This window comes from Dermochelys coriacea, chromosome 6 (genome assembly GCF_009764565.3).
Source record: "Dermochelys coriacea isolate rDerCor1 chromosome 6, rDerCor1.pri.v4, whole genome shotgun sequence".
NCBI lineage: Eukaryota > Metazoa > Chordata > Testudines > Dermochelyidae > Dermochelys > Dermochelys coriacea.
In genome coordinates, this window is record NC_050073.1 from 77,731,565 (window position 1) to 77,757,551 (window position 25,987).

The window sequence follows — 25,987 nt, forward strand, 5'->3', positions numbered from 1 at the left end:
ACTGCTCATTTTGATAATCTTTTCTGCATTGTTGTTTCTCCAGTCATTACATACTATGTGTCATCCTCTATTATTTGCACAATTATGCTTTTAACTGCTGCAGCTAAGTTTGGACAAGGTTTGACAGTCGAAACACCGAGAAATGAGAATTTCCCAATGTGCCTTTCATAACATTTCAACCAAAAATCTGGTAGGTAGGTTTAAGACAACGCTTTCTGCTACAGTGATTTACCAGTTTTGCTAAGACACAGGGGCATGCAGAGATTTCTAAAGAAATCAGAGCTGATGTCCTGTTAGATAAGAGAAATATCAGTTGCATTATGAAAAAATACCTATGCCAGTGTTTTTAATCAAGAGATTTTGCCCCTTTTTTCCTTCAGACTGTTCTAAGTTTCACTACAGAGAATCTTCTTCCTCAGAAATTGCTCTGTTCAGAACGACAACCTCCCTAGTGGAAAAGGACATTGAGAAGACTGTACTAGTGACAGCTGCACTCAGATCATGCAAATAGCCACTGTGCACCTGTGCGTGTGATCATCCTGCTTGACACACTGGGGACCAGCAACCTCAGAGTTAAAAGCATGAGTTGTTACAGCTTGAGTTAAAGAGCTAATGTCTAGGCAAGGGCCATATCAACTCAGATTCTCTGTGGGTCAGCACTCCGTGGGTCAGTGACACTCAGTTGATTGAATTCCACCATGATTTCAACAATTTCCATCCCACCATCAACCTCAGCCTGGACCAGTCCACACAAAAGATCCACTTCCTGGACACTACGGTGCTAATACGTGATGGTCACATAAACACCACCCTATATCGGAAACCTACTGACCGCTATTCCTACCTACATGCCTCTAGCTTTCATCCAGATCATACCACACGATCCATTGTCTACAGCCAAGCTCTACGATATAACCACATTTGCTCCAACCCCTCAGACAGAGACAAACACTTACAAGATCTCTATCATGCATTCTTACAACTACAATACCCACCTGCTGAAATGAAGAAACAGATTGACAGAGCCAGAAGAGTACCCAGAAGTCACCTACTACAGGACAGGCCCAACAAAGAAAATAACAGAACGCCACTAGACATCACCTTTAGCCCCCAACTAAAACCTCTCCAACGCATCATCAAGGATCTACAACCTATCCTGAAGGACGACCCATCACTCTCACAGATCTTGGGAGACAGGCCATTCCTTGCTTACAGACAGCCTCCCAATCTGAAGCAAACACTCACCAGCAACCACACACCACACAACAGAACCACTAACCCAGGAACCTATCCTTGCAACAAAGCCTGTTGCCAACTCTGTCCACATATCTATTCAGGGGACACCATCATAGGGCCTAATCACATCAGCCACACTATCAGAGGCTCGTTCACCTGCGCATCTACCAATGTGATATATGCCATCATGTGCCAGCAATGCCCCTCTGCCATGTACATTGGCCAAACTGGACAGTCTCTACGTAAAAGAATAAATGGACACAAATCAGACGTCAAGAATTATAACATTCAAAAACCAGTCGGAGAATCCTTCAATCTCTCCAGTCACTCGATTATAGATCTGAGAGTGGCTATCCTTCAACAAAAAAACTTCAAAAACAGACTCCAATGAGAGACTGCTGAATTGGAATTAATTTGCAAACTGGATACAATTAACTTAGGCTTGAATAGAGACTGGGAATGAATGAGTCATTACACAAAGTAAAACTATTTCCCCATGTTATTTCTCCCCCCCCCCCATCCCACTCCCCACTGTTCCTCAGACGTTCTTGTTAACTGCTGGAAATGGCCCACCTTGCTTGTCACCATGAAAGGTTTTCCTCCTTCTCCTCCCCCTCCCCCCCCCGCTGCTGGTGATGGCTCATCTTAAGTGATCACTCTCCTTACAGTGTGTATGATAAAACCCATTGTTTCATGTTTTCTGTGTGTGTATATAAATCTCCCCACTGTATTTTCCACCAAATGCATCCGATGAAGTGAGCTGTAGCTCATGAAAGCTTATGCTCAAATAAATTTGTTAGTCTCTAAGGTGCCACAAGTACTCCTTTTCAGTTGATTACATAAACACAAAGAGACACAATCCTCTACGTTTAATATTTTAGCATTACTTAACCAAGCAGTCTGAGTTTGTATGTGTGAGGATTTCTTTAGGGTGATCATCGTTTAGGGTGTCGAGTTTCCTGAGTTCTGGTGCACAATTTGAACATTCAGGAGACACTATTTTTAATGTCTTTAGGACTGGACCAATTGGCCGTCCCAGTCACAGCTGCATCTTCCCTGTAATTTGGAAATTGATGTGATTATTGTGGAAACTGTTCCTAAAGATGAAAATAGTTTCATTTTTAAGACAAAACCTATTTAAAATCTTAAAAAGAGGAAAAAGGAACATATTTTAAGACTACATGCACATATTAACGAGGGAATGTGCACTTTAAAAAGGAACAAGAGTGACATGAATACAGGAATGGGATTTGGGAATGCTAAAATTACTGTCTCAATTTACAAACGGTAGTATATTGTACGTCATGTATTTAAAATTACACTTGCACAAGCTATAGAGAGTCAGCCACTAACAGAAAGGCCTCTAAATGCAGGCACACGAAAAGGAAGGGCTCACGTCCAAGTAATTGGCAGAACATTCATGTTACTTACTTTTGTTAAGTACTATAGTTTAATACACTCAGCAGTGAACTGTCCTTAGTGATCCTTTCACAACTCCTGGGCTTCAGTGACTGCAGCACATGCACAGTCAGCAGCCCACAACCATTAACCGTGTAACAGGCAGCAGCATATTGTCAGAAGATGATGCATTTTGTTTGGTGCAAGAAGTGCAAGTTTTCCTCTCATCCAAAAGTGAGGAAGCGCACAGAATTGCAAGGAATCAAACAGACGGTGCAGATATTCAGGGAAACAGCAAGCACAGATGAGAAATGAAAGTAAAACAACAAAGAAAAAAGAAGTACTACTGCATAAATTAAAATTCATACTTAAGTTACGTATACATATGGACCTGTGCAAACTTTCAACACCATTCGTGGCAGATAGTAATTTGAAACAGAACTAGAGGTCATGGAAGTAATGCTTCCTAATCTTTAGGAAAGCTTCTCCAGCAGAAAAAAAACAAGAAGAGGATTTAAACCACATGAGGATTTACCACATTAGGACCTTCATTAGTCAACTGTGCATATACGTCATACAAAAAACCTATTCTCACGAAGTGGTAAAGCACAATAAACATGTCCTGTTCATGGCCACATGTGACAATGAAATTGAGTTCACACTGCACACCTGAGCAGAGCAACAAAGCCAACTCAAAGAAAAGGGTATAAATCTCTGGCTGAAACAGACAGTTTGCACTCCTTGGAGAGACAGAATCATGGAATGACAATACTCATGCAGCTACCCCACCAGAAGCTTGATATTCAACTCTCTATACAAGGAATATATGTATAAAATTTAAGCCTGATGCTGAGACTGGAGCAAATATTTTATCAGAACATACCTTAAAGCAGATTCTGGGTTCAGTCAAAACAAGAAGGCTCTTATTCTAAAAGCATATACAGAAGCTCCAGGATAGAACCTGTAGCACAAGTCATTCTCACAGCAGCAACAGCCAAAGGAAAAAAAAATCAGATTCTGACTTTTCATTATTACACTACTACTAGACAAAGAAGTTTTCACTGAGCTCAGCCAAGTATGAAAAATGGGAACAAAACACACTAAGGCTCCATTTTCAAAGAAGGATTAGTTGTACAATACCCAAATGTCTTTCAGGGACTACTACCGTTGCCTGGAACACAACATACAGTAGAACCTCAGAGTTACGAACACCAGAGTTACAAACTGACCAGTCAACCACACACCTCATTTGGAAAAGAAGTACACAATCAGGCAGCAACAGAGACCAAAAGAAGCATCTAGAGTAATAAAGGGAAAGCAGCATTTCTCTTCTGCATAGTAAAGTTTCAAAGCTGTATAAAGTCAATATTCAGCTGTAGACTTTTGAAACAACAACTATAATGTTTTGTTCAGAGTTATGAACATTTCAGAGAGTTACAAACAACCTCCATTCCTGAGGTGTTTGTAACTCTGTGGTTCTACTGTATACACTAAACCATCAGTTACCCTGCAATACAAAGATGCAAAAATATAACATCTTCTGAGTCTGACAGACTCAAAGTTATACTAAGATTTTGGAAATGGTGGGTGTAATAGCTAAAGTAAACACACCTATACTTTGGGTCAAACAACTGGGGTGGGGAGGGAAATTAATTTAAAATATACAAGCAATCTCTGAACAGTTAACAAATTATCTTCAAGAACTTAGAGGACAGATGAGTCCCAGCTGACTGAAGAAGGGCAAACAGAGTACCCATCTTTAAAAAGGGGAACAAAGAGGCCCTGGAGAACGATAGCCTAACTGGAAAGATACTGGAATAAATTAAACAATCAGTTTGGAGAGACACAAGGTGGGTAAGGTGATCTCTTTTATTGAACTAACTTCTGTTGGTGAAAGAGACAAGCTTTCAAGCTACAAAAAGCACTTCTTCAGATCTCTCAAATTACCTTGGAACCAACACAGCTACAACAATGCTGCAATCCATTTCTAAGCACCTAGAGGACAAGAGGATATAAGTAATAGCCAACCTGGATTTGTCAAGAACAAATCATGACAAACCAACCTAATTTTCTTCTTTGACCGGGTCATTAGCCTAGTGGATGGGGGAAGTTGTAGACAGGACACTGATTATAGTAAGGCTTTTGACGCAGTCCCACATAGCAAACTAGGGATATGTGGTCTAGATGAAATTAATACAAGGTGGTGCAAAAAAGTGTTGAAAGACCATACTCGAAGAATAATCAGTGGTTCAATGTCAAACTGGGAAGGTGTATCTCGTAGGATTCCACAAGGATCAGTCCAATGTCTGGTACTATCCAATGTTTTCACTAGTGGCTTGGGTAATGGAGTGGGGAGTATGCTTATAAAATTTGTGGATGACACCATGGTGGGAGGGGTGGGAAGCACTTTGGAGGACAGAATTAGAATTCAAAATGCCCTTGATACACTGAAGAATTGATCTGAATTCAACAAGATGAAATTCAAAAAAGACAAGTGCAAAGTAGTACACTTAGGAAGGAAAATAGTGAGTCATAAATTGAATATGCGCCAACAATGTGACACAGTTGCAGAAAAGGCTACTATCATTCTGGGGTGTATTAACAGGAGTGTCGGATGTATGACATAGGAGGTAATTATCCCACTCTAGTCGACTCTGATGAGGCCTCAACTGGAGTATTATGTTCACTTATGGGCACTACACTTTAAGAAAGATGTGTGACAGTCTGTATGCGTATGTTCAGCCCTTTTACAAAACTATGATAAATTTTCTACAAAGATGCCTTGTGAGGTATCATTTGAAAACTCATAATTTGCTGATCATTATTATCCGGGCAAAATATGCGTGGTAACACTGTAAGTAAAGTTATAAGATTCTACTGTATAACATTACTGAGATATGTTTCAAGTTTGGAAAATCAGACACAAACCAGTTCCTCAAAGACAAAAGGCAAACTGATGCTTCACCCAGGTGTCAACAAAATCAAATGGACTATCACCTGGTTAAGTGGCCATGCTTCAGCAGGAAAAAGGGTGAGAGAGAAATCTACACTTTGGCAAAGAAACAGCTTGAGATTCCGGTGCCCCAGGTCTTCTGTCTCCTGAACCTCAGCTGGAGAGGATTCTCAAATGAAAATGTGGAACAGATACCCCAAGTTACTTTTCCCTTTCTCTCTACTCACAGCAATACCAACACCTGAAGGGCAAGGAAATTAATACTGAACTGGGGGAGGAGTCCTGGCTGAAAGGATTCCAGATAGTAAGACTGCTAGAGCATGTGGTGAGAGAAGCCTTTGCTTCAAATTTATTTAGCTTGTTAAATTAGATATTAAGATATTAATTTTGTTTTATCTTTTATTTTCTTGTAACTAATTCTGATTTTTATGTCTTATTACTTGTAATCACTTCAAATCTATCTTTCTGTAGTTAATAAACTTTGTTTTATTGTTTTAAACCAGTGTACGTTTGGATTGAAGTATTTGGAAAACTTCATTTGGGATAACAAGATTTGTGCATATAATTTTCTATTAATGAAATGATGGACTTTATATAAGCTTGGATTGCTCCAGGGTGCTGAGCAGTGTAAGATGCACATTTCTGTGGCAAAGTCTAGGACTGGGAGTTTGTTGGTGTTGCCCTGCAGTGTAATTCATGACTACAGCACTCATACAATATAGCTGGCAGAGATTTACATGCTGGAGGCTGTGTGTAAGCTGACCAGGAATGGTTACTCTCATAGCAAAGCAGTGTAAAAGGCACTCTAGTTTGCAGAATTGAGGGGGGACAGCTGTCCATCAGTCCAGATTGTACCCTGGGGAATGTCACAATGTGGAAGAACTTGAAAGCATCCAAAGGAGAGCTACAGCAATGATAAAAGGTTTAGAAAACATGACCCTATGAGGAAAGGTTAAAAAAAATAGGTATGTTTAGTCTTGAAAAAAAGAAAATTGAAAAGGAACCTGATAACAGTCTTCAAACCCTTAGGCTGTTATAAAGAGATCAGTTATCAATTGTTCTCCACCGAAGGTAGCACAAGTAGTAATCAGTTGAATCTGCAGCAAAGAAGATTTAGGTTAGATATTAGGAAAAACTTTCTAACTGTAAGGATAATTAAGCATTGGAATAGGGTTCCAAAGGAGGTTGTGGAATGCCTTTCATTTGAGGTTTAAGAAATAAGTTAGACAAACGTTTGTCAGGGATGGTCTAGATGTATTTGATCCTTCCTCAGCATGTGGGGCAGGAATAGTTGACTTCTTGAGGTTCCTTCCAGCCCTATATTTCTGTGATTCTATACCCGGATCCTCCAGATCTTAATAAGGCCAATATATATCCAGTGTCAACCAGATGGCAAAAAATTGACATTAGAAGTTGCTCACAATATGCGACAACAAGTAACTTAACATTCTGTGATGAACATTCCTTCCATCTTTACTGCATTTTTGCTAAGATTTTTCAGAATTATTATTGATTTTTCGAAGTAACACAGAAACATATTAAAAGTCATGCAAGAAAACATATCCAGGTAATATTCACAATTTAGACGACATGAGGTCAAATGATCATACTCTCATAAAAACCAGGAAGGATCACATAGCCTAATATTCCAGTCTTTCACTCTTAAGCTTAAATTCATCTTTCTCCTCTCCCTCCCCCCACACTTACCCATTAATTTTTTTCCTTCTCCAAAAATAAATCTAGAAGTCAAATGTTCATCTATTAAGTGAGTATTAAGTCACCTCAGCTGCTACTTTTCCAGAAAGTAGAAGCACAACACCCTTAATCTTCTTTTATAAATTAGGCTCTTCAAACATTTTTATTGTTCTACAATGCACTGTCTTCAATGAAATAACTTCCCTCATGTGGTTCAATGACCACTACTGCATACAGTTCCACAGATGGGAGTTTAACCAATGTCTCATATAGTGAGAGTTTTACAATCCATCACACCACAAATAAAATTTTGAAAAAAGAAAAGGATTACTTGTAGCACCTATACTGTTTGTCTTTATAGTGATTGTCCCTTAGTTCCGTTATTTTCCACAATAACTCCCAGATCTTTTTCTATCTGCTGGATGATAGGTTCCTCATCCCCAGTATGTAATAATTACCATAAACCTTTCTACATTTAATTGCATTTAGCATCAAATAAGCAAGTCTCCTAAGTAATGCCAGTCTTTTTTAATCTGGTTGCATTGCCCCTCATTATATACTCTAGCTCCAACTTCATCATCATATGGAAACTGTAGGCAAAATTCTCTGTGAAGTTCTCCTCTATAGTCTGGATCCCTTTAATATTAAGAATGTGAAATTCCCACCAAGATCAATGGGATTTCAGTAAAGGAAACAGCCATAGAACAAGCAAAAGAAGTCTGCATTGAACTCTGAAATTTTGTTCTCAAATTAACTCACACTGAAATAATTATTATTCGGGCTCTCGATTAATCAGTTAACTCACACAATTAACTCAAAAAAAATCAAGATTAAAAAAATTAATAGTCATTAATCACTGTTTTAATTGCATTATTAAACAATAGAATACCAATTGAAATTTATTAAATATTTTTGGAATATATGGATTTCAATTACAACACAGAATACAAAGTCTACACTGCTCACTTTATATTGTTTTTTATTACAAATATCTGCACTATAAAAATGATAAACAAAAGAAACAGTATTTTTCAGTTCACCGCATACAAGTACTGTAGTGCAATCTCTTTATCGTGAAAGTGCAACCTACAAATATAGATTATTTTTGTTACATAACTGCACTCAAAAACGAAACAATTGAAAACTTTACAACCTACAAGTCCACTCAGTCCTAATTCTCGTTCAGCCAATCGCTAAGACAAACATATTTGTTTACATTTACAGGAGATAATAGGGCCAACTTCTTATTTACAATGTCACCAGAAAGCGAAAACAGGCATTTCCATGGGACTTTTGTAGCCTGCAATGCAAAGTATTTACGTTCCAGATATGCTAAACATTCGCATGCCCCTTCATATTTCGGCCACCATTCCAGACAACATGCTTCCTGCTGCTGATGCTTGTTAAAAAAATAATGCATTAATTAAATTTGTGACTGAACTCTTTGGGGGAGAATTGTATGTTTCCAGCTCTATTTTACCCACATTCTGCCATATATTTCATGTTATAATAGTCTCGGATGATGACTCAGCACATATTCATTTTAAGAACACTTCCGCAGCAAATTTGACAAAACGCAAAGAAGGTACCAATGTGAGATATCGAAAGATAGCTACAGCATTCAACCCAAAGTCTGAGAGGGACAAGGTGTAGAGCATGTTTTCAGAAGTCTTAGAACAGCTGCAGCGGCACAGGAGCTAGCAAACAGAGCTCTAAACAGGGGAGTTTGAGTTTGAGTGGGAGTTCTGTTGGAGGAGAAGGTAGCTGTACTTGGTTTTGTATTTTTAGTATTTGTATTTGTATTTGTGTGTGTGTAGGGGTTTTGTGCTGAGAGAGCAGCTGAGCCCTGCCTAGGGGGTGGGGCTTCTGACTAGGGGCCCTATAAAGGTAGCCAGCCAGTCAGGCAGCGGCACAGACAGCTGCAGTGGCACAGGAGCTAGCAAACAGAGCTCTAAACAGGGGAGTTTGAGTGGGAGTTTGCAAGGGGAGTTTGTATTGTGCTTGTTTGGGGTTTGCTTTTGCTGGGGGGGTGGTCTTTTTGGTGTGGCTTGTGTTTCCCAGATTAACAGGATTTAGGTGGGAAGGAGATGACAGATACAGAGGAAGCTGTGGGAGTGACTCCTGCAGTGAAAGACACATTGAGGATGACAGGATGTGGAAGCTGTGGTATGTACATGATCCTGGAGGGGGGAACCGGTAAGAGTTTTGTCTGCATGAAATGCCGTCTGATAGAGCTGATGGAGGAAAAGATCTGAGGTTTGGAGATGCAGGTGGAAAGTCTGGTTGAGTTTAGGAAGGGGTTTGAGCAGATGATGGAGCAAAGATATGAGGTATCTGAAGGGAAAAGCTCAGACTCGCAGATGGAAGCAGGGCTGGGGAATTTTGAGGGGAGACTGGGTGAGGAAAGTGGTCAGTGGAAACATGTGACTCAAAGAACCAGGCAGAGAAAAAGACAGGCTAGTGCAGGAGAAATAGAGCTTAGGAACAGGTTTGCAGAGTTGGAAAATGAAGAAGGGGCTCAGCAGGTAGTCGCTGAAGGTGGAAGGGTAAGGAAGAAGAGAAGAGAGGCTAGCCCTATAGAAAAAGGGGAAGAGTCAAGGGAGACTACACCAAATATGAGCCCCAGGAGGATACAGGATGGGTTGAAGAGAATTGTAAGGGAAAATAGGAATGGAAAAAACTTGCAGCCAGAGGGAACAGGGGAGAGACTGGAGAATAGCACTGTCACCAGGAAAAGGCAGGTCTATGTGATCGGGGACTCTTTATTGAGAAGAATAGACAGGCCTGTAACTAGAGCTGATCCTGAGAATAGAAGGGTGTGCTGTCTTCCGGGTGCTAAGATACGGTATGTAGACCTGAGGTTGAAAAGGATCCTCAAGGGAGCGGGAAAGAATCCCCTAATTATCCTTCATGTGGGAACAAATGATACAGCCAGATTCTCGCTGGAAAGTATCAAGGGAGACTATGCTAGGCTGGGGAAGACGCTTAAGGAAATTGAGGCTCAGGTGACCTTTAGCGGGATCCTTCCTGTTCCTAGAGAAGGGCAACAAAGGTGTGACAAGATTATGACTGTCAACAGATGGCTTAGGCAGTGGTGCTATAAGGAGGGCTTTGGGATGTATGGCCACTGGGAGGCATTCACGGACAGAGGTCAGTTCTCTCGGGATGGACTTCATCTGAGTAGGGAAGGAAATAGACTTCTAGGATCGAGGCTGGCACAACTGATTAAGAGAGCTTTAAACTAGGAACTGGGGGGAGATGGATGGGAGATGTCCAGAAAATCTCCACGCCAGATTTTAGCATTGAGAGGGAAGAAGATGAAGTAAGAAAGGATACAGCCATGGGTAGGAGAATGTATATAAGGAGCGAGGGCGGTGTGGATACTAGTCTAATAAGTTATACTGGCTGTAGAATGACTGTGCCTAATAGGGTACAAAATGTGAGCGAGGCCAAACAGCAAAAATTAAGATGTTTGTACACCAATGCGAGGAGTCTAGGTAACAAAATGGAGGAACTAGAGCTACTGGTGCAGGAAGTGAAACCAGATATTATAGGGATAACAGAAACATGGTGGAATAGTAGTCATGACTGGACTACAGGTATTGAAGGGTATGTGCTGTTTAGGAAAGACAGAAACAAAGGTAAAGGGGGTGGAGTAGCATTGTATATCAACGATGAGTTAGAATGTAAAGAAATAAGAAGCGATGCAATGGATAAGACAGAGTCTGTCTGGGCAAAAATTACATTGGGGAAGAAAACTAGTAAAGCCTCTCCTACGATAGTGCTTGGGGTGTGCTATAGACCTCCGGGATCTAATTTGGATATGGATAGAGCCCTTTTTAATGTCTTTAATAAAGTAAATACTAATGGAAACTGCGTGATCATGGGAGACTTTAACTTCCCAGATATAGGCTGGAGGACCAGTGCTAGTAATAATAGGGCTCAGATTTTCCTAGATGCGATAGCTGATGGATTCCTTCATCAAGTAGTTGCTGAACCGACTAGAGGGGATGCCATTTTAGATTTAATTTTGGTGAGTAGCGAGGACCTCATAGAAGAAATGGTTGTAGGGGACAATCTTGGCTCAAGTGATCATGAGCTAATTCAGTTCAAACTAAATGGAAGGATTAACAAAAATAAATCTGCAACTAGGGTTTTTGATTTCAAAAGGGCTGACTTTCAAAATTAAGGCAATTACTTAAGGAAGTGGATTGGACTGAAGAACTTATGGATCTAAAGGTAGTTGAGGCCTGGGATTACTTTAAATCAAAACTGCAGAAGCTATCGGAAGCCTGTATCCCAAGAAAGGGGAAAAAATTCATAGGAAGGAGTTGTAGACCAAGCTGGATGAGCAAGCATCTTAGAGAGGTGATTATGAAGAAGCAGAAAGCATACAGGGAGTGGAAGATGGGAGGGATCAGCAAGGAAAGCTACCTAATTGAGGTCAGAAGATGTAGGGATAAAGTCAGAGAGGCTAAAAGTCGAGTAGAGTTGGACCTTGCAAAGGGAATTAAAACCAATAGTATAGAACCAAAAGGTTCTATAGCCATATAAATAAGAAGAAAACTAAGAAGGAAGAAGTGGGGCCGCTTAACACTGAGGATGGAGCGGAGGTTAAAGATAATCTAGGCATGGCCCAATATCTAAACAAATACTTTGCCTCAGTCTTTAATAAGGCTAAAGAGGATCTTGGGGATAATGGTAGCATGACAAATGGGAAGGAGGATATAGAGGTAGATATTACCATATCAGAGGTAGAAGCGAAACTGAAACAGCTTAATGGGACTAAATCGGGGGGCCCAGATAATCTTCATCCAAGAATATTAAAGGAATTGGCACCTGAAATTGCAAGCCCATTAGCAAGAATTTTTAATGAATCTGTAAACTCAGGAATAGTACCGAATGATTGGAGAATTGCTAATATAGTTCCTATTTTTAAGAAAGGAAAAAAAAGTGATCCAGGTAACTACAGGCCAGTTAGTTTGACATCTGTAGTATGCAAGGTCCTGGAAAAAATTTTGAAGGAGCAATTAGTTAAGGACATTGAAGTCAATGGTAAATGGGACAAAATACAACATGGTTTTACAAAAGGTAGATTGTGCCAAACCAACCTAATCTCCTTTTTTGAAAAGGTAACAGATTTTTTAGATAAAGGAAATGCAGTGGATCTAATTTACCTAGATTTCAGTAAGGCATTTGATACCGTGCCACATGGGGAATTATTAGTTAAATTGGAGAAGATGGGGATCAATATGAACATCAGAAGGTGGATAAGGAATTGGTTAAAGGGGAGACTGCAACGGGTCCTACTGAAAGGCGAACTGTCAGGTTGGAGGGAGGTTACCAGTGGAGTTCCTCAGGGATCGGTTTTGGGACCAATCTTATTTAATCTTTTTATTACTGACCTTGGCACAAAAAGTGGGAGTGTGCTAATAAAGTTTGCAGATGATACAAAGCTGGGAGGTATTGCCAATTCGGAGAAGGATCGGGATATTATACAGGAGGATCTGGATTACCTTTAAACTGGACTAATAGTAATAGGATGAAATTTAATAGTGAGAAGTGTAAGGTTATGCATTTAGGGATTAATAACAAGAATTTTAGTTATAAGTTGGGGATGCATCAATTAGAAGTAACAGAAGAGGAGAAGGACCTTGGAGTATTGGTTGATCATAGGATGACTATGAGCTGCCAATGTGATATGGCTGTGAAAAAAGCTAATGTGGTTTTGGGATGCATCAGGAGAGGCATTTCCAGTAGGGATAAGGAGGTTTTAGTAACGTTATACAAGGCACTGGTGAGACCTCACCTAGAATACTGTGTGCAGTTCTGGTCTCCCATGTTTAAAAAGGATGAATTCAAACTGGAGCAGGTACAGAGAAGGGCTACTAGGATGATCCGAGGAATGGAAAACTTGTCTTATGAAAGGAGACTTAAGGAGCTTGGCTTGTTTAGCCTAACTAAAAGAAGGTTGAGGGGAGATATGATTGCTCTCTATAAATATATCAGAGGGATAAATATAGGAGAGGGAGAGGAATTATTTAAGCTCAGCACCAATGTGGACACAAGAACAAATGGGTATAAACTGGCCACCAGGAAGTTTAGACTTGAAATCAGACGAAGGTTTTTAACCATCAGAGGAGTGAAGTTTTGGAATAACCTTCCAAGGGAAGCAGTGGGGGCAAAAGATCTATCTGGTTTTAAGATTCTACTCGATAAGTTTATGGAGGAGATGGTATGATGGGATAATGGGATTTTGGTAAGTAATTGATCTTTAAATATTCAGGGTAAATAGGCCAAATCCCCTGAGATGGGATATTAGATGGATGGGATCTGATTTACTATAGAAAACTCTTTCCTGGGTATCTGGCTGGTGAATCTTGCCCATGTGCTCAGGGTTTGGCTGATTGCCATGTTTGGGGTCGGGAGGGAGTTTTCCTCCAGGGCAGATTGGAGAGGCCCTGGAGGTTTTTTGCCTTCCTCTGTAGCATGGGGCATGGTTGACTTGAGGGAGGCTTCTCTGCTCCTTGAAGTCTTTGAACCATGATTTGAGGACTTCAATAGCTCAGACATGGGTGAGGTTTTTTATAGGAGTGGTGGGTGAGATTCTGTGGCCTGCGCTGTGCAGGAGGTCGGACTAGATGATCTGAGTGGTCCCTTCTGACCTTAGTATCTATGAATCTATAAGAGCAACACTCCAATGCAGAAATTACAAAACCCGAACCACCAAAAAAAGAAAATCAACCTTCTGATAGTGGCATCTGACTCAGAGGATAAAAATGAACGTATGCCACTCTGCACTGCTTTGGATTGTTATCATGCAGAACCTGTCATCAGCATGGATGCACGTCCTCTGGAATGGTGGTTGAAGCATGACGGGACATATGAATCTTTAGCGCATCTGGCATATAAATTTATTGCAACACTGGCTACAACAGTTCCATGATAACACCTGTTCTCACTTTCAGGTGACACTGTGAACAAGAAGTGGGCAACATTATCTCCTGCAAATGTAAACAAACTTGTTTGTCTGAGCAATTAGCTGAACAAGAAATAAAACTGAGAGGACTTGTAGACTCTAAAGTTTTACATTGTTTTATTTTTGAATGCAGGTATTTTTTGTACATAATTCTACATTTGTAAGTTCAACTTTCATGATAAAGAGATTGCACTACAGTACTTGTATTAGGTGAATTGAAAAATACTATTTCTTTTGTTTTTTACAGTGCAAATATTTGTAATCAAAAATAATTATAAAGCAAGCACTGTACACTTTGTATTCTGTGTTATAAATCAATATAATTGAAAATGTAGAAAACATCCAAAAATATTTAAATTAAAAGGTATTCTGTTATTGTTTAACAGTGTGATTAATCATGATTAATTTTTTTAATTGCTTGACAGACCTAATTATTATATGTAAATGTACAGAGTTCCTAAAACAACCACTTGGAATACTCCATTTGTAACCTCTTTCAAGCCTGCAAAAGTTTCAGTGGTTCTGCTGATAAACCTACTCAATCTACTACCTCATTCTACCTCTCATTCCATGACTCTCCTTTTTGTAGCCTTTAATCTCTAATATGGAACCATGTAAATGCTTTCAGAAGATATAACCATGCTATCCCCACCAAATTTCCCTTGCATATCATGGCACGGATACAACTACCCCACTACAAAAGTTACTTACCCCACTATTTCCTTTGCCTAATCCAAACTGAATCCTGTTAATCTAACTGGCTTTTTCCAGTTGTTCCCTCACCACATTCCTTAAAATAATTTCCTCAAAAAGCTACCGTTACACACATTGGCTTAGTTTTTGGGTTTGCCTTTGGATTTTTTTTTTTAACTAGATCTTAACACTTTCAAATCTTTAGAAATCTCTCAAAGCTACTAAAAAAACTTTTAAAGATCAATTAAAAAAGGATCATATTTATCTGCTTAATTCAAAACTTTTCTGGATCTTGTTCTTTGTATACTTCAAATCCAATCGTTTTATAATCAATTCTGTTATCTGTAAACTACTTGTAATGTTATTTACCCGCAATAATATCATTATACTATATACGAAGCTCTGCCTATGTTGCTCTTGGAAAAATGATCCATGACTTAGATACATCTCCACTTTCTTCTTCTGTATCAGATAAGTACACTGTTGATTTGTCTCTAAAAAGAATATTTCCTATTTGAAATTATAGATGTAGTTCAGTTTTAATTAGGTATCTATTTTGTATGAGAAAAAAAGGTTCTATATGTGATGGAGGACTTCGTGGAGCAGGAAAAAAAAGTGCTACCTACATTGTTTATTCAGGAGGTACACAGAAGGGAGAGAGGTTTCAGAGTAGCAGCCGTGTTAGTCTGTATTCGCAAAAAGAAAAGGAGTACTTTTGGCACCTTAGAGACATCTCTAAGGTGCCACAAGTACTCCAGAAGGGAGAGAGAGATTCTGAATGAAAGGCTCAAGTTAGATCAGAAAGTTCACTGAGAGTGTCACAATTTCAGGATAACTGTACCTGTATACCCCTCCATGGTCATGTGAAGGCACCCACTTAAAGGTTTCCAGCTCCCTGCTATCACCTCGGGTGGGTGGAGACCTACATCTCCTTCTCTTCTGACCAGGGGTTTTAAGGCTGCAGAGCTCTCTGCCCTACACTGCAATATCCCCAGCAAACCAGTCTGCCTAAAAGGCAGCATGTGCTTTGCTTTCTCTCTGGGGCTATGATCAGTGTATTACTAGGGTTGCCAACTTTCTAATCGCACAAAACCGAACACCCTTGCCCCGCCTCTAGGCCCCACCCCACCCCACCCCTTCTGCAAGGCCCCGCCCTGTGCTCACTCCATCCCCCCTCTCTCCGTTGCTCGCACTCCCCCACCCGCACTCACTTTTACCAGGCTGGGGCATGAGGCTTGGGTGTGGGAGGGTGTGAGGACTCTGACTGGGGGCACAGGCTCTGGAGTGGGTCTGGGGATGAGGGGGTTTGGGGTGCAGGAGGGGGCTCTGGGCTGCGGCCGAGGGATTTGGAGAGCGGGAGGGGGCTCAGGACTGGGGCAGGGAGTTGGGGTGCGGGCTCCGGATGGGTGGCACTTACCTCAGGCAACTCCCGGAAGCATCCTGGATGTCTGGCTCATAGGCAGAGGGACCAAAGGCTCTGAATGCTGCCAGCACCTATAGGCGCCTCCCCCACAGCTCCCATTGGTCACGGTACCCGACCAAGGGAAGCTGCAAAGCTGGCGCTCGGGGTGGGGGCAGCATGCAGAGCCCCCGTGGCCACCTCTGCGCCTAGGAGCTGGTCATGCTGGCCACTTCTGGGAGCCACAAGGAGCCTGCCTTAGCCCTGCTGGGCCACCGACCGGACTTTTAGCAGCCTGGTCACCAGTGCTGACTGGAGCCACCAGGGTCCTTTTTTGACTGTTCCATATCTTTATACAGCCCGGGTCTTTGATCTTGCCTTCCATAATAGGGAATGAGCAGGCAGTTGGCCTCTCCTCAAGGCATAGCTTCAAAAGGCTCGGTTTCTGCATAATCAGAGATGTGGAATTTGCATTAGTTTTCCCCTGGAATTCCCCAGGAAATCCACTTACTGTCCTAGAAAGTTCATACTTATCTGGCACAATTCAATATACTCTCTTGAACTTCTTTACATGTCCCAGGTCTCACATCTGTCACATCTTGCCCCTAGGGAAATTACATACAATCCCAGCCCACCTTAATATAATAAGGCCTTCCAAGGATATTGCAGGAAATTGTCATACCTGTCACACTGGGGATTCAATGCTTTGTTACCTGTCTGCCTCTGTTTAAAGGTCCCAGAGAATATGGATGTGTAGGTGAGTGGAATATCCATTCCTTCTTCTATAGGACAAGATAAGGGGTGTAGGTACATCCTAATGCAGAGGTTCCCAAAGTGTGGGGCATGCCCCCCTAGGGGGGCATGGAGGACCATCTGAGGGGGGCAGGGGCCCTAGGCCAGCTCCCCCAGGGTTGGGGAGGGAGCACTACCCAGCCTTTCCCCGCCCCCAGCTGTGCTCCAGTCCATCCTCCAGCCTCGTCCCCAGCCTCGGCCACTGGCCATGACTTTGAGGCTGGTGGCAAGGCTGGAAGTGGAGCCGCACCTGTCCATGGGCCCGGCTTCCGGCCCCCACCACAGCCTGGCTGTGGCTCTGCTCTAGCCCTTGCCCCCAGCAGGCCCCAGATTCACCCACAGTTGTGGCCCCAGCCTCAGCCCCCTTATCCCTGTCCACGTTCCCCAAACCCACCCTCCGGCCCAAGCCATAGTCCCGCTCCTGGCTGGGGCGGGGGGGTCGCAGACGGGTAAGGGGCGGCACGACCCTCAGAAGTTAGGGACCACTGCCCTAATGTGTAGCAAACATAGGCATCTCTCACGTTTGCACGCTTAGTGGAAGGCTATGAGTTTTGTTCACAGAGGGGAAAATCCTCTTGATTCTGAGTATACGTCCTTCACTGCAATTAAAAGAGAAGGCAAAGAAGCCTTCTGTCTGTCTCTCTACTAACTTCACTTCCTTAACTCCCACCCCAGGAAGGGATTTATATGACTACTATCAAACTCTTCTTTACTTTAGGATGGTTTATGAACAGTGGAACAAAAACCCTATGTGTTTTCTGGGGCTGTTTGAAAACCCTTGTAGACAAGGGAAAGCACTTTTTAATATTAAATTTTTCCTTAGATAAAAGCGCCTTTTCCCCATTCAGGTCATTGATTAGAGAACGGTGGCAAACAATGTTAAGGCCATATTAGGTGCCCCTGACCAAAGACAGCCAGGAAGACCGTAAGCAGGTAACTTTCTGCAGCTAATTATGTTTATCATATGTCCATGAGAGGTGGGGTACCTGGGTGCAGGAACTCTTGAGAAGTGTCCAGGTCCAGTCTATTACTACTCAGATGCCTGTTGCTAACAGCAAATGTCTACATCAAAGTGTATATGGGTGCATTATTCTGGCTGCAATACATCTCTACCTTTGTTTTATTTTGTTTCCATTTTTCTGTTAGTAAATGGTCTGTTTGTAAAATTACAACATTCTTTATTGTGGAAATTAAGTAATACTGCAAAGTTGTAACTGATTATATTTATAAGGCTCCGTGAATAAAGTTGTATGGCATACAAAGGCCAAAATCTGTCTCACCTCACTTTTTAACAACAGACACAAATTAACCCTTTTGTAGCATTAGCTGTACCCATATTCTGCCAGCCAGTGTTTGATGCTAAAATATTAATAGTTATATCTCATAAAAATCCACATCTTTATGTCAGAGAACTAAATAATGTATTCATTTGAGGATTGAAAGCTTGCAAAATGACACAATAACTTCTATGACTACCCCACCAATAAGCTGCAATTTTATTTGCAATAATATATAAATTGTCTCAATCAAAGAAGCTCAGTACAACAGCACACTACCACAAGACATTAGATACTAACAGAAACAAATACTTTCAGATAATTAGAAAACTTGTAAAAAATTTAGCTTTTTCCCCACATTGTATTTATCAGAATGTGGCACAAAATAAGAAAAGGAGTACTTGTGGCACCTTAGAGACTAACAAATTTATTAGAGCATAAGCTTTCGTGAGCTACAGCTCACTTCATCGGATGCATTTCCGATGAAGTGAGCTGTAGCTCACGAAAGCTTATGCTCTAATAAATTTGTTAGTCTCTAAGGTGCCACAAGTACTCCTTTTCTTTTTGGGAATACAGACTAACACGGCTGCTACTCTGAAACCTGTGATTGCACAAAATAAGATATTCTTACTTTCTTAATGACTGCCAAAACATTAAGAAAAAATGTAGAAGAAAATTGTGAAGATATTTCCTGATTAGGTAGATTAGAACAACTAAGAAGTATAGTCTTGCTGCATTTTGCTACATGCTTTCCCGTAAACCTCAGCCTGAAGAAGCATTCTATTGTGTTCACCTAAACCCCAAAAGGACAATAATTCAAGTTCTGTGTCTACAGACAACAAAACTTTAATTTTGCAATATTTTCTCAGTCTTATGGAGGAGATATTCTAAAAGTCAAGTAGTGACATTTTCTGGTAATCCTCACTCCTTTTCAATTATATCACCACATTGACAATTTTACTCCACCTCAGATGAAGAACAAATAACCCCACATGAACAATCCTGAAGAATTTTGTTTTAGCAGTTCTAGCTATAAACCACATACATTCAAGGAGATTCAATTTAGTCCGCTTCAGAGCAGTTCTTAACAGATTCAGAGATGTTTGAGTTCATGCTGCCAACTGACATGTAACATTGCACCCTGCTGAGATAGTGTTGCTAAAAGGTCAACATGTTCCCCCCTCCATATAACTATCTCAGGATGATTCTCATGCAATAGCGCTTTTTCTGGCCAACACAGAACAATACACTTTTAACAACAATCTTTTTCCTTCCCATGTCATTCACATTATTAGTTCCTAATGTAAACATATTCTCTTACAAAGTAAAAACACTTTAATCTTTACATTTCAGATACTATCATTACTCACATATACATGAACACAATCCATGTTCATGTATATGTGGGCCTGATCCTACAAGCATGGGCTTAATTTCATGCACTGTGAGAGGTTTCATTTACTTTAATAGTGCTACTTACATTGCATAAAGTTAAACATGCATCAATCTTTACAGGATCAGGGGCAAAGGCACCAGTGCAGTGAGACCCAACACAAGTGAAACTCTGCATTCATGCAACGCTCTACTGACTTCAGTGAGACTCTGTACAGGCACAGGGAGCTGTCTGCATAGACTTTCCTGCAGGATCATGGCCTAATCTAGGGGAGACATATGTGAGCAACCCTATAGCTAGAGTGATTTTATGATCACCATAAAAGAGGGAGAGCAGAGTTTTACAGTCTAATATGGCAACCAAAAATGAATAATTAAATTAATTTAAATTGTATCTCCTGGATCCCAGTCTAATGCCTATTGGTACAAATTTGGAACAGATTACATAAATCATAGTACTTGCCTGGTAGGTAGTAGGTACCTACTTTACAGGCACAAAAGTACTTGAGAACCCTGTGATGTTTCAGTACAACAGTCACTTCCATGAAATTTCCTTCTTAACCTTGACTAGCAAGTTACAATTTCCTGTAATATCAAAAGTACGGAAATGCTTAAAATTTAAACAAGTTACAGTTCTAGGCTCTTCCAAAAATAACAAGCACGTGGTAAGGTAACAGGAAAACATACTCTTAATAAAAAACAAACCTTCTTTCAAGCTCTTGGGCATAAAATAGTTCAGAATAAAAATATACAGAAAATAAGGAGTTGAGGGGACACTTACTCCATAAAAGGATGAATTGTTCTTTGTTAGATTAGCCTTTATTATAAGTTTTTCATTTCTTTCTTAATTGAAAGAATCTCAGAATTCTTGTATAATCAACTGCAAGATGTTGACACTGTAGTCACTGCTGCTAGTGTGCTTTCAACAGGTATACAGCCATCAGCTTCATATATTTGTACACTAACTTTGTGATAACAGAAGAAGACATTTAATTTAGACATACATATTGAAATATTCTACCCGATAGCTCGAGATGCTTGTACAATCTTTTAAAAGACAAAAACCTTAATCCTACATATACTTTCAACAAAGAGTAACTTTACTCATGCAAATAATATTGTGTATAATGAGACTATTCATGCGAATCAAGTTATGCCATGTAGGTGTTTGTAGGGTGGGAAAATTCCCACACTACAAAGAATTTATAAATTACTCTTTACCAAAAAGATGTAAGCCACTAGCAACAATACTACCTTTCTTCAACCATTTGCCTCACTCAAGCTATTCTCTCCCCACAAAGCCTGGAAAAACAGATGACCTTTGCAGCATCTCCTGAACAACAACAAACTGGGGCTCTGACAGACCTTGGGAATAAGATCCACATTTGAGGACACTACAAAGAAAAATTCCTCAATGTCTATTTCTTTTTCAAATGAAGTTATAAGTTACAGTGACAAAATATAACTGTTAAGATTTTTATGCCAGTTCTTACTAAAAACTGTATATCAGATATGAGAGCCAATTTATTTAAATTAGTAGTCTTTCTTTAGGCAACATAATACTGTTGTGAAATAATGTTGCACATTATTTACCACAGACTGGGATAATTCACAGAGATGAAATAAATATGCTAGTCTGGACACAAAACTATGAACAATGGATGCAATGATCTGGTACGTTTCCATTATTTCCCGTACAGTAAGTTATGAATGATCGAATGGATAAAAGCACTTTTAAAGCTGGACAGAAGCAGATTGCTTTGAAAATAAACACTGTAATATTAAACAAGAGGGCATGTTTTCCATACTGAATTTAATTAAATAAGTGTGCATATCAGAACAAATAACCTCTTCTTAAAATGCATTTTAAAAGTAGTTATTTAAAAATCTAAGATGACATGTTCAAACTATTTTGAAACCATGTTTATTAAATACACTGTAATAAACAAAATGGAAAAGCTCACCATATTTAAGGAAACTCTGTACGATTTATACCAAGACTTAAAGTGAGACCATCAACTTAAAAATACACACACACCCCTGCCTGAAATTATTTTACCTATTATACCTGAGATCATTATAATGAAAAAATTAGAGAGAAATGGTTTCCTTACTCTTTCAGTTTATTCTGGGTATCTGACAACACCATGTCTCATCATTTTCACTGTTTTTCCCTCTATAGTCAGAGTCACCTGTTAGTGTGGGTCTTTCACACTCCAACAGAAGAGAGAGAAAAATATTATTTTGAAAATGTGTGATTGCCAATTTAGGTGGGTTTACCAATGGGGGAGGTGGAGGGAGCTAAGGGCAGATATAACACCTGAAACTAGTTTTAAGTCATTTTGTGAAGTTTACTAGATTTCAAGTTGACTAATAATTATACCAGAATTCCAAATGAAAAGCAAACCAAGGAAATCTTTACAAAGATTTGTCAGCTTTACAAAGTTTGTCACTTTTCATAACTTCCTGGGACAAAGATTTCTGCTCAGCATTCTACACAGAACTTCAGCTAGTCAGTGGTTCTACAACTACAAAGCTCAGAAGGGCTGTTGACAGGGAGTGATTCAATTAGCCTCATTTTACACAGAGGTCACCTGCCAATTCCCAAGGCTGAAATTCAGCACCATCTCATTACAGCGACCCCCCTCTCCCACACATCCCTTTGTATTGCACAGACTGGCGCCTGCCACTTATCATCACTTCCGTTTTCACCCAGCTCAATTTGTCCCCAAAATGCTTTTTAAAAGCCAAGCGTTTCATAAGCGCAAAAGAGCTTGTTTAGGCTGTTGACAGCGTTTGATGGGGAAGTAGGGCAATAGATCTGAGGTTTACCCTCCATATCATGTTACCGCCCAGCTGCAGAAAAATCGCCCCGTCCTCTAGAGACGCCAGCTGCCCCACATTAAAGTGTCACATAATACATGACAAGTGTGCCAGCTCGCAAGGTTAAACCCTGCATCAAATGGCACAGAGCGCAAGGGGACAGAGGGCGCCTGCATTGCTGGACATGGCCTGCCTGGGAAGAAGAGCGAGTGAAACGCTGCCCGCTGGCTTGGTTCCCGGTTTGTAAAGTGGAAAGTTTCCTCCGCCACCGAGGCTGCTGGAGGGAGTTATGGTGCCAATCCCCAGGAGCCCCCACCCGCTTCCTCCCCACCTCACCCCACCCCTCCAAAGCGCACCGATGGAGGGGAGGCGTGTAAACCGGGCCCTGCCCGCATGGCGACTGAGCCATTAGAACAGCAAGCCAGCCGGCCCGGCCGGCGTCCCGAGCCCGAGACTTGCACAACTAGTGCACGGGGCCAGCCGGGGAGAGCGAGGCCGGCGGAAGTCTCGCGCCGCGAGCGCTGTCTTCACCCCGGAGCCGAGTCCCCCCGGCTGGCGGGGGACCAGCTGGGCAGCAAGGATGTGCCGGAGGGCGCGAGCAGGGAGCGGTGCAGAGTTTGGGGCGGCAGCTCCGCCTCTGGGTCCCCTCTTACCTTTTGGTCCACGATGGAGCAAGCCATTTCCCGGACGTGCGCCAGGCTGAAATCCCCCGAGGAGTCCTGCAGCAGCAGCACGGGCTCCCGGCTCAGCCCGATCTGGAGGTGAAAGGAGATGCCGCCGCCGGGAGCAGCCCCCGCCGCCGGCTGCAAAGGGCTGGGCGGCCGGATCACCGGAGGGGCGCTCATGGAAAACTTCCCGCAGGAGCAGGGGCGGGGAGGAGAGAAGCAGAGAGACACGGCGGCGTGAAAAGTTGCTGGGAGCCCCAGGCGCGGTGCAGATCCCCCGCCGAGTGCCAGGGAAGCCCCGGCGCCGCTCCCGGGTGAAAATGGCGGGGGGAGGGGGAGGAATCGGATGCAGACAGGAAAAGGCGGCGAGACGCCCACAGCGAGGGGGGAGCCCAGCCCAGCCCAGCCGAGGTGCCGCCGCCGCTGCTGGCTCTGGCTGCGGACTGAAGGCGGCGGTCAGCGCGCCGCACGCTGCGAGCCCGGGGGGGGAGGGAGGAGGAGGCGGCGCAGCCATGAGCCACCACAGGGCGGCCCGCCGGAGCCGCAGCCGGCCCGGCTCGCAAGGGTCCGGAGGGGGCTGAGGTGCCCGCCTCCCTCTAGCCGCCCGCCAGGGCTCTCACCCCCGCCCTTGGGCCGCTTCGTTTCTCCCTTCAAGGCAGCCAAGCCCCAACCCCACCGCACGGCGCCAAGTTCTTCGCTTCCCGCTTCTCTCCCGGGGGTCCGCACCTCCCGCCTCACCCGAGGCTTTCTTCTCACCGCCCCGCCCTCAGCCTCCTCCCGCCGCTCCCCGCCCCGAGCCGCCTCCCTCCGGGCGGGAGAGCGCCCGTCTGGTCCACGAGCATCCCCAGCCCGGGCGCGGTTACCTTCAAAGCCGCCTTCATGCCGCCCGCTGCCCGCCTCCCGCTGCTGCCCGGAGGGCAGAGGCTACGACACCTGGAGGCAGAGCGCGGAGAAAGTCGGGGAAGCTGGGCGGGTTGCTCTGCGGGAGCGGAGCGGAGCGAGCTCTCCCAGGCTGCGGGGCCCGCAAGCGCTGGCTTGCGAGGGCGGGGAGATTTGCATGAGAGTAGGAGCTCAGCCCTGTCACCAGCTCCTACGACTGTCGCACGCGTTCCCCTCCAGCGGAGCCATTCCCCCTAGGAGCCAGTCACACGCTGGCGGGGGAGGGAGGTGGTGAATGGCACCGCGGGAGGGGAGCTGGCTGTTCCCTGCTGCTGTGCTATTTGCTCAGGGTGCTCCTCCTCGGTGACTTACTCGTAGGGGAGAGGGGGAATCCTTCCCACCCTCTTCACTAAAATAACTTCCGCTCTAGGGGACTTACATCTGCCTTTTCAGTTGCTAAGTGGGAACTCTCTGACCCGAAGGTCAGGCAAAAAGAAAAGGAGGACTTGTGGCACCTTAGAGACTAACAAATGTTTTTGAGCTTTTTTTTCTTTCTTCTTTTTTTTTTTAAAGCTTCCGTGAGCTACAGCTCACTTCATCGGATGCATTTGGTGGAAAATACAGAGGGGAGATTTATATACACACACAGAGAACATGAAACAATGGGTTTATCATACACACTGTAAGGAGAGTGATCACTTAAGATGAGCTATTACTAGCAGGAAAGGGGTGGGGGGGGAGGAGGAAAACCTTTTGTGGTGATAATCAAGGTGGGCCATTTCCAGCAGTTAACAAGAACGTCGGAGGAACAATGGGGGGTGGGGTGGGGGGAGAATAACATGGGGAAATAGTTTTACTTTGTGTAATGACCCATCCACTCCCAGTCTCTATTCAAGCCTAAGTTAATTGTAACCAGTTTGCAAATTAATTCCAATTCAGCAGTCTCTCGTTGGAGTCTGTTTTTGAAGTTTTTTTGTTGAAAGATAGCCACTCTTAGGTCTGTAATCGAGTGACCAGAGAGATTGAAGTGTTCTCCGACTGCTTTTTGAATGTTATAATTCTTGACGCCTCATTTGTGTCAATTTATTCTTTTACGTAGAGACTGTCCAGTTTGACCAATGTACATGGCAGAGGGGCATTGCTGGCACATGATGGCATATATCACATTGGTAGATGCGCAGGTGAACGAGCCTCTGATAGTGTGGCTCTGATAGTGTGGATAGTGATGTGATTAGGCCCTATGATGGTGTCCCCTGAATAGATATGTGGACAGAGTTGGCAACAGGCTTTGTTGCAAGGATAGGTTCCTGGGTTAGTGGTTCTGTTATGTGGTGTGTAGTTGCTGGTGAGTATTTGCTTCAGGTTGGGGGACTGTCTGTAAGCAAGGACTGGCCTGTCTCCCAAGATCTCTGAGAGTGATAGGTCGTCCTTCAGGATAGGTTGTAGATCTTTGATGATGCGTTGGAGAGGTTTTAGTTGGGGGCTGAAGGTGACGGCTAGTGGCGGTCTGTTACTGTCTTTTTTGGGCCTGTCCTGTAGTAGGTGACTTCTGGGTACTCTTCTGGCTCTGTCAATCTGTTTCTTCACTTCAGCAGGTGGGTGTTGTAGTTGTAAGAATGCATGATAGAGATCTTGTTGGTGTTTGTCTCTGTCTGAGGGGTTGGAGCAAATGTGGTTATATCGTAGAGCTTGGCTGTAGACAATGGATCGTGTGGTGTGATCTGGATGAAAGCTAGAGGCATGTAGGTAGGAATAGCGGTCAGCAGGTTTCTGATATAGGGTGGTGTTTATGTGACCATCACTTAT

General features: G+C 42.7%; 1 protein-coding gene across 8 annotated transcripts in view; it reads right to left on the reverse strand.

Moving 5' to 3' along the window:
* PRKD1 (protein kinase D1) overlaps positions 1-24,530 on the reverse strand; it is a 309,265-nt gene extending 284,735 nt beyond the window's left edge. For 3 of the 8 annotated variants that reach the window (XR_006282058.1, XR_006282057.1, XM_043516524.1), the window contains exon 1: positions 23,291-23,926. Coding sequence is in view for 5 of the 8 variants with exons in the window: in XM_043516524.1 (XP_043372459.1) it covers positions 23,291-23,482 (192 nt within the window). In the remaining 3 variants the exon portion in view is untranslated. Of the gene's footprint in view, positions 1-21,928; positions 21,987-23,290; positions 24,035-24,165 lie in introns of those variants that run through there. The other 5 variants (XM_038407570.2, XM_038407567.2, XM_038407569.2 and 2 more) reach the window with 4 other exon arrangements.
* Between the last annotated feature and the right edge of the window lie 1,457 nt (positions 24,531-25,987).